The 9855-nt window shown below is 35.0% G+C and overlaps 1 protein-coding gene across 1 annotated transcript in view; it reads right to left on the bottom strand.

Annotated features, from left to right (window-relative positions):
• Positions 1-4695: 4695 nt before the first annotated feature.
• FMN1 (formin 1) overlaps positions 4696-9855 on the bottom strand; it is a gene marked incomplete at both ends in the record, with an annotated part of 129894 nt that continues 124734 nt past the window's right edge. Inside the window, 2 exons of the mRNA XM_082283246.1 lie at positions 4696-4740; positions 5793-5877. Of these exons, the coding sequence (XP_082139372.1) occupies positions 4696-4740; positions 5793-5877 (130 nt within the window). The remainder of the gene's footprint in view (positions 4741-5792; positions 5878-9855) is intronic.

Here is a 9855-nt window from a genome sequence, read left to right as displayed (position 1 = left end):
GTAATATAAATATTTATAATTTGACAGTGGTTTCCTGCATTATGTTGTTCTACACCACACTATGTGCAGTATTTTAATTTCAAAATCACAACACAGAGCTCTTTCATCTTAGATAAGAATATTTCATTACTGATAGGGAAAATATTAAGTCTTTTACATACTTATTATTACGTTTTTCTGTCTAGAGGAACTATGGGAACAGGTGAATCAATGGATAGGGGATGCAACTTGGCTACACTTGAGCCAAATAAGCTATATTCGACTACACAGACCTTTCAGAAAAATGTTCCATCCTGATTTGGAAACATCAGAAAATGGAGAAACCACAGCTATCTTTGCTAACTTCTTCCAGTGGTTATCAGCCTCAATACTAATAGTTCATTGCTAATTTTATCTGATTTTTATACTGTTTTGTTATATTTTTCCTTGTTGGTGCAACGAAACATGTAGTTCCTGGTATTTTTCTCTCTTTGAAGTAACTTATTGACTATAATCAAGCTAACTTTCTTTTTAAATTTTCTTTATATTTATATGCAAATACATAGGCTTACCTTCAAATGAAGAATGCCAAAGAGAACTCTTCAGACTGGAAATCCTGAAATTCTCTAACTGGCATTAATAAATTCCAAAACTGTTAAAGGAAGAAAAAAAAAAAAAAAAAAAAAGAAAAGCAAGATCCACAACAATATTGAACAAGACTGAGACAAGGCCAAGAAGGGGCAAAAACTAGGTGAACATGATTTTCTGAAATTGCACGCTCAGATGGATGCCTAAACACAGATGGAGGAGATGAATATTTCTAAATTATACAGTGTTTCTGAAATTCCACATTCACACAAGATTAAGGCACCCATTTTTAAGATAGTGACTTGAAGCAATGAAGAAATAGTATTACTAAATAAGTGTTACACAGTCTTCCACTGCCCCATGTTCAGCTGGGAAAGATATTCAGATCTAAGAAAAGAATTGCTGTCAATTTACTGGAAAATAAGGGTAATAAGAACCCTCTCCACCACATGGAAAACAAAATACTTTATTCATGTTTCATGCAGAGAAAAAGCCAGACTGGTCAGAGATACCCTGGCTGTTTATATCTGGTTGGAGGAGATATCCTCAGCAATTCAGAAAGGTTGAAATCTTAAAAAAATGTATCCTTCCTACAAGTGTTTAAGATCCTCAGTTATTTTTATCTCTGCTTACTGAATATTCCACCTATTCTACTTTAAATTTCTATATATATAAAAACTGAAGATCACAGCTTCTGTTTTAATGCAAAAAATTCTAAGTTAAATATAAAAGTCTAAAATTCAATCTATACATTTACAACCCTATGATAAAACACAAGGCAAAACAATTGCATGGGTTAGTCATGGCAAAACACCTGGGTAGTTTTCAAAGTTTAGTAAAAACATAATGAAAAAATAGTTTCTATTGTAAGATCTCGAAGACACTAAAAGGTCTTCCATTTTAAAACTAGCAAGTGGTAGTGTTGTAAATAATGTAAAGGGCACTTAGCAGATTATTATCTACTCACCTAGACAGAATTCTTCCTAATAATTCGATTTATAAATCAGTACTGTATATTATTTTTGTGGGTAATAAGCACCTAATGAGAAACATGGGTTTTAATAGTGCTTTGCTTTGCAGTCTTTGAGAAGCTTGGCAGTAACAGAAGAAATGAAAACAAAACAAAATTCCCCCTCTTAAGCTACATCTACTTCATGGTCACAGAAGAGACTTCTGTGAAGTGTTGAGGTATTTTTAAGTTACATAGACCAGAAGATTGTACCTGTCTAGCTATTGCTGCTTGGCTTGAGTCCACTCTTTACTTTTACTTCCTTGACAGCAATTTAGGCATGTACCAGAGACTTCTGTTCCATTCCATCTTTGTAGTTTCTTTCTTTTCTCCTTCTCTCCTTTTATTCTCCCCAAACTAGGAAGCTCAAGGTAAAGTGAGGCATCAAACTAAAGCTTAAAGCTTAAAACATAACGTTTGGTGACACTTGGTGACCCCAAGATGAACGCTGGTTGAAGCATATTTGTTATGCCTGGAGCATCTACATATTTCATAAATAAACAGGTTATGTATATATATCTGTAAATATCTCCTCTCCAATACAAAATTTTAGTTAAAGCCAGCAGATGTACCATTGTGGCTTCAATCACTGTCTGAAGACCCTTGTGGGTACCACTAAGGGGGGTAAGTATGATATTTAGCTGATGAATTCCATCCAGGAGTCTTAAAGTCTTAAGAGAATGAGTCAAACAGTCTAGGTGTACTCTTCTATTGATTTAAAAATAGTTTAACTAGCAGTAAAGGATTTAAGTCATGGGTGAAGCTGGAATCAGAAGAAACTCTGAGGAGAGGAAAATCAATAAAATTGAAAATTACGAAGAAAGAAGGTCCTGTGCTATATAAGTTTTGAATCTTCTAAAAAATAGCCTTAATTCTCAAAACCTACGCAAATTGATAATCTGAAAAAAGAATTATAAATCTGATCAAGGAATGCTTTAAATGAATAATTTTAATTTTAATCCCTTTTTATATACATTTTTCAACATTTTAAAATGAAGTCAATTTGAACTGAAAAATGAAAATTCACATTTAGAAATTTTGAAACAGGATATTTCAGTAAGTTAAAACCTTTTTTCCACAATATACTTGTAATAGGAATTTTCAAGACCATCCTTTTTCACAAACAGTGCTGCTCTTGTTGAATGATACTTCAAGTAAAACACTTCATTGAAAAATCCTCAGTCAAGTCAAATGGCAATATACACTATCTTCATGATAGATAGAAAACTATATCAAAAATAAACACTGTTTGCTTAAACACTCATCAGAATTGCCTTGCTTGCTATTGTTCTTTGGCTTTTAAAGGCATTATTGCTCCTCTTGTTTATCACTAATAGTATTTGAAAGAAATGTACTTCACCTAGTTAGTAGAAGACAGACTACTTAAATCTTTGGAATTTTTTTTCTCTGCAATGGGACTAGTCAAACTACAAATCAGATTATTTTTGCTGGCACAGTATTGACTGCTTTCATAAGAATCATAAGATTCTTACACATCTTGAGTGTACCTGAAGCAGGTAGGAACTCCCAAACCTACAAGAGAATCTTGAGTCCTTTGTTCTTATTTATCCAGGAGATACTAATTTAAGAAACCTGCAGTGAAATCACAAGTTAATTTATGAATAGGTCTCCACAACTGCTATTTTCCTTAATATAAATGTACACTGCTAGGGATGACTTTGCCTAGGTTTCATCTCAGTCTCTCTATCAAATTTGCTGTACGATAACTGATGTCAGTCTCATGTATACTCCTTCCTGTTTCAAAGAAAAGGCCTAATGGTTTTCCCCTAATAGCTTTTTGCACCTTTTTGCTTCACCTAATTTCTCTTTGTAACCAACTTCATACGCCATTATCATGAAGTCAGTTTCTCTCTTGTGGACAGCAAGCAGAATCACTTCTCTGTTTTACCTTAAATTAACTTTTGCTTCAAGATTTCTCCTCCTGAGAATCCAAATCCTTAAAATGCAGTAAAAATCTTCAAGTAATGGTAGATATTCAGCAGGGTTATTTTCAGGCTCTGCTACTTTATGGCAATGGTTATAATGTTACAGGAGGACAGTAAGACCCTGTTATTTCTTTCTCAAGTTTCACTTATTATATTATGTATATATATATAAGTATATATGTATATAAATATATAGGTATGCTGGACACATTCTTCATACAAATATAGGGGGACAAGAGCAGGCTGCATAATGTATTTTAGAGTGAGATATTTGCTGTTTAAAAGCAAGCTTTCAATGGAATTAAAAGTTAAATATTTAATGGCAAATGCGTAACTTCATGGAGAGATATTATTGTATCTTAATGAATAATGACCTATTAGCTCATCACTTTATGGAATTGATATTTGCAATATATACTGAAATAAAAATATACATTTTATCATTTTTTCTTTTGAAGCTCAAAATTTAGGAAATATTAGATTAAAACCATAAAAATAATAGATCAGTTATGCCATCAATCATAAAACTAAAGAATTTGAATATTTCTTTTTATGTGCAAAATATTGTTCCCATTTCAATGAATGGCATAAGCTGAAGTTTCTATAAAAATATTTATAGTAAAATACAGCATGAATCTATAATTACATTTAATCAGTTTTAGAAAGATGTATCCAATACTTAGATACTGTAAAATTGTTTAGAATCAGTCAATTTTACCTCAGTTACTGCTGAAGTAACAAAAAGCATGATGCAATAGACCTTTGTGAACTGAATGGCATATTTGCTTTCATCTACATAAAGCCCTGTAAATAACCTACAGGTTGTTAGTCATAACTTAACTCAGCATCCAAAATGCTCATTTTAGCTCTTCCATATTAATACATTATGCACAGAATGTTTTAATTAACCATTAACAACAAGATGCATTTTAAGCAATGTAAGGAAGAGTTACAGAAAATAATTTTGACTTCCCATGTAAAAACCTTCTTAGAATTCCCTCCATTGAACACACATACAAACCCCTCTGAAGGAACTCAAAAGTCTTTAATGGATTGTCCTGGGATAGATCAGCAAAGCAGAATTCAGTATCTAACATAAGGTGCTTCTTGGGCCATGGGTGTAGTAAAGCATCATGCAAGGTATGAAATCACTCCATCGTTTTCATTCTTCTTTCAGTTGGCAGTCACACTGGCTTCCTTCTGACGTAGTCTTTCCTTCTGTTAAAGGAAAAAAAAAAAAAGAGTTTTATTATAATTCTTGTCTGTAATTTTCCATCTCCTCTCAAGCTGCCATGAACATTTGGTCTAGAATATGGAGAAACAAGTCAGTTACTGCTTTCTTTAATTAAAAAATGCTAGGAGCACTCAAAGAAGGTGTAAAACCAGTTCATTACTTACTGAGGAAAAGCTGAGCTTGCTTTAGCTACATACTTGTCAAATACTGTGTACCTTTAAAAACACACATCTGTGAAGACAAGTGCAGCTAGAGAAAACCAGATACATTTCAAATTCATGTGATTCTAATACCTTCTTGTGTCTGGAATGGTTTCTCCTGACATAAAGGCTCTAATTTAGCATTATCTAGATGATCTTGCTTAATGACCTCTTCCCAGATGAGTGTAGTCATTCGCATCTCTGCTGCCTGATCTGCAACTGATATGCTCTGCTGGGAATGGAAATAATAGACTGATTCCTCATGTACATTTCCTCCCTTAGTCTCTTGCCTTGTAGAGTTTGAGAAATTCTGGTCTACCCTACGTGCATTGCACACTGACAAAAAAAGGATTTATATACAGCGCAATTTATTAGACGTCTTACTGTGTTGTATCAAAAACACAGCAAGGAATAAAATGGGGACTTAATCCCTTCTACCACTATTCAACAGAGAAACAAGATTTTTAAGGTTTTGAAAAAAACAGACACTCCAGCCATTGGACAAATATATGCAGTGTGCTTCGATGCACTTTGAAGCACGGAAGAAAATACAAGAGACTACAGTACAAGGGAAGAAGAAACCACAAAAGCAGCTCTTTTTGTTATCTAAAATAGCAGAACCATGCTTAGGCACAACTGAACTAAATTTTAAACATAACTGTTAGACTACCATAGGGCATAAACTTTAACATTTCTCCTTGGGAAGAAAATCACTCCGCTGCATTTAAACTAAGAATACTACACTCTACAACAACAGTAGAAACCAGCCAGTATTCTGAATGACAAGAATGGTGTCACAAAACCCCTTCAAATGTTATATTGAAACCAGATCATACCAGGCTAGCTGTAGGATTGATTTTCTTCGTTTCAACTTTCTTCTCTGCAGTTAACTTGCTCACTGATTGCTGAGCGACTTTAATTCTGAAACACAGAAAAGATGTCATTAGATTTGATGAAATGAAGGGTGTTCTGGCTCTGCTTGGTATATACTTTGTGAGAAGCCCCACCAGTAACTTTTTTTAGGCACATTAACCCAAAAGCTACTATTTCTATTCAAAGGCACTTAATAAAGTACCGAAAGTAGATCAAAGTACATTTTCAAATGGAGAAAATCAAAAGCAAAAGGACAGCCTGTCTGTATTGCTCACTGAAAATGTCATCAGGAAAATTATTTCTCTGTTCCTGCAGGATCTGGATTTTATGGAGTATCTTTCCCACCAAAAAAGCTGTGGTATCAAGGCAAAAAGATACTCCTCTGAAAAAAAACAAGAGCTAGCTGGCTTAATCTGTTGTACACATCGAATATGCTATTTTAGCAGGCCATTTGCCAGGCTACACATTATATTTTCTCTGAAAACCTTGAAAGGAAAGCATCTGCCACTTTTTTCCTAATGTTTTCCGTGTTGCTTTAGATGGCATTGACTGACCAGCCTCACTGATGTGGCAATAGAAGTTACAAGAGGTTCTTGTCTCAGGGTAGTTTAAGCTGTCTTGTGTACAGCTACAGACTAGTCTGCCAAAAGTACTGTAGAGACGAGGGGAAAGAAGAACACAAATCTGATTCCTCTGCTTCTTGCCTTTTGCTCTCAGGGTCTTGCATACAGAACCCTTCTTTCTGTGGGGATTTAACAAGAGCCCAATGAGGAGTTTCATCAGGAGGAAAAGGAGAAATGGAGAATTAAAGGGACTTGATTCTCCTTGTATGGGCTGGAAAGTGCATGGGAAATTATGTGCTAAACAGTGATGAAAAGGAAAGAAAATTCTTGGCACTCCTAACAGAGGATCTGCCCAGTGCTAAGTGCCTCTATAATACACTGATGGTACATACACCTACTTTATAAATCTATATGCAAAATGCTAAAGGAAAGAGGTTGGGAGTGAATTTTTACAAGCAAGGGAACTCAGAAAAGCAATTTTCAATAATATACACCAAGTCAGTCGTTTACTAGAAGCAACACATTTCTTGGCACTCTCGAACTGAAAAGTTCTACTTTCTTCTCCCATTCAACTTTTTCCACTGGCAGAAATAATTGCTATGACCAGTCAAAAAGTATTTAAAATACCATGTCCAGTTCAAACCACTTTCGACACACTCAATTTTTGAGGAATTTTGGAAGAAAAGCAAAAAGGAAAGTGGATCATAGCTGCAATTACTAATGTGTACTTCTTTGCTGTAATACTAGCAGCAAGCTAGATGCCTTTTAAAATACAGAACACATTCGTAAGTTCATTACTGTCTTTATCAGTGTTGGAAATGTTATCAGTGTTGGAAACAAAAAATTTCTTCTCTACGTATTTTAGCCTCTACTGGATAGTTCCTGGTGTTGTCTCGCTTTCCAGGGCTTAAGAAGAGGAGGAAACAGTTACACTACTTTCAACCAAACTTATTTTCAACACTGTTTAGCTACAACTAAACAAGCTGTAACTACACCCTCAAATATGCACATATGAAATTCTGTATATTTTTTAAATACAGCTGGTATATTTTTAGAACTTAGTTAGTGTTCCCTGTTTCTACATGTAAACAACTATGTGACAACGCACCATTCCATCTTTTTATTTTTGTTAATCTGCACAGTTTACTTCTTAATGCTGGATGACTGCACCCACTGGACAGCATGCTATTCCTCACAGCTACAACGCTTATGCAAAGATGATGATGTATTTCAAGACAGTCTTCACGTTCAGCAGAATCACACCAAGTGATCAGCTTCTAAACTCTTCCCTATTTTGAGCACATTTTCTATTTGATCACATTCTTGCTGGTCCTAGAAGCGTTTTCAAATAGTTTTAAAATGTCTGGAGTCCACACTTTTCATCCAAAGGGAGAATTACAGGGATTACAAACTTTTAGACTTAAAAAGAAAATTATGCCTGTCACTGATTTAGGGCTATCTCTGTGTATTTTATGGTATATTTGCACTATTTCTAGGAAACGTGGATTTTTAAAAACAGAATGAATAGTCTGGAATACAAAATAAAAATAAAACAACTCACTAACAGGATTTGAATCATGTAGTATCTGGCTCATAAAAATGACAGACTAATTATGTATTACACTTTGACCTCCTAGGGAAAAAAGTCATCACTAACATAAGACTGTTAAGATGAGGAGGCACTATCAGAACTGTACTACATAATTTAAAAGGAATGTAATTTTTTGGATTTTTTAAAAATCATATGGCTAAACTTCAGGGAAGTTGTTAGCCTAGTAATTACATCAGTGAATCAATACTCTAAAGGTGCCTTATAAACAAAAATACTTCCTTGTTAAACATAGATAAGCTACTAGTACTGGCTATTGTGTTTGGAAGCACTATACTTGAAATGAGAAAAATGAAATCATATGAAAACTATCCAATTCAAAAATCATAGAAGTGGCTAACAGCACAAGTTTAATTTTTTAAATTGTTTTCATTAAAAAAATCCTAAATATGAACACATATCATCCATTAAAAGCTGTGACAGCCTTCCAATGAAACCTACAAACACTCACAACTGTTCTTTACCCACATCCAGCTCTGGACTCCTTAGCAGAGGAAAGACATGAACCTGTTGGGGCAGATCTCGAGGAGTGCCACAAAAATGACCAGAGGACTGAAAAATCTCTTCTGTGAGGAAAGACGGAGAGAGCTGGGCTTGTTCAGACTGGGGGACAGATAGCTTCAGGAAAACCTTCCAATACTTAAAGGGGGCTTTTAAGAACGATGGGGACAAACTTTAAACAGGGCCTGTAGCAAAAGGAAAAGGGGCAATTGTTTTAAAATAAAAGGTAAATTTAGATTAGGTTTTTACTGTGCGGATGCTGAAACAGAATCAAGTGCTGAGATGGAGGGCCACAATTTACAGCTCACAGTGACAAGGACAGTTCTGGACAGAGAGCACTTGAGAGGACAAAGAGACCAGAAAGGATGGTAGAGTAGCTGAATCACAACACAAAAGACAAAGGTAACTGCACACTGGAACAGATTGTTCAGAAAGGTTGTGGAGTCTCCCTCACTGGAAATATTCAAGAACCATATGGATGCAATCCCATGCCATGTCCTCCAGGATGACCCTGCTTGAGCAGGTGACCCACTGTGGTTCCTTCCAACCTGACTGATAGGCTAACCTAGCAAGCAAGCATGAGGCAAAAACATTATGGAATGCAGGTCAGTTAAGCTTTCAAATCTGATGAGCTGCAACATGGAAGTGTTTGAAAGAAAAGTTATTCTCCTTCAACTGTGATCAAAAGAAGTCAATACACCTTAATGAATAAAGAGGATGTGGTGTCAATCTGAGCAGTACTGCACATTATCACACAATATGGAAAAAATATTGAATTAAATTATCAAAACTATGTATTTTTAAATATGAGAACCATGACTCCACTACTGCACATGCATCCTTACTATAATTAATGGGAATGTAATTGGTTTTTTCCTGCCTCTATGTGGCAGGCGGTGTCTTCCCCTGTAAACTGGATAAAAGCCAGGCCTCTTAAATTATAAGTTATTAGTGAAAAATAAAGATATTATTTTTATTCAAAATTATTTTTCTTTTGGACCTAGGGATGCAGAAACTTAATCTAAACATAAGGTGTATTTATTATAAAAAAGTTTCTTTTGTAAGCTCAGGAAAATAAGTTGTTTTCCTTACAAGCCAGGGACCAACCAGATAAACTGATTATCATTTTCACCTCTGCTTTCCACTCAGGTCAGACAGATGGTGGCGTGAAGTGGCACATTCTACCTTCTGAAATTCCCGTTAGGAAAACCAGAATTCATTGTAAATGAACCAATTGCTGTTCATGTTCTGGCTCTGCTGTTGTGTGACAACAGAGACCAAATTATCTGGTTCTCTCTCAGCTTCTCAATATTCTGGAAAATCCATTCTTTTTGCTTCTACAGTTCCTTTCAC

The sequence above is a fragment of the Coloeus monedula genome (assembly GCF_965178545.1).
Source record: "Coloeus monedula genome assembly, chromosome: 6".
Classification (NCBI taxonomy): domain Eukaryota; kingdom Metazoa; phylum Chordata; class Aves; order Passeriformes; family Corvidae; genus Coloeus; species Coloeus monedula.
The sequence above is the reverse complement of the archived record's forward strand: the minus strand, read 5'-3'. Positions and strand labels throughout refer to the sequence as shown.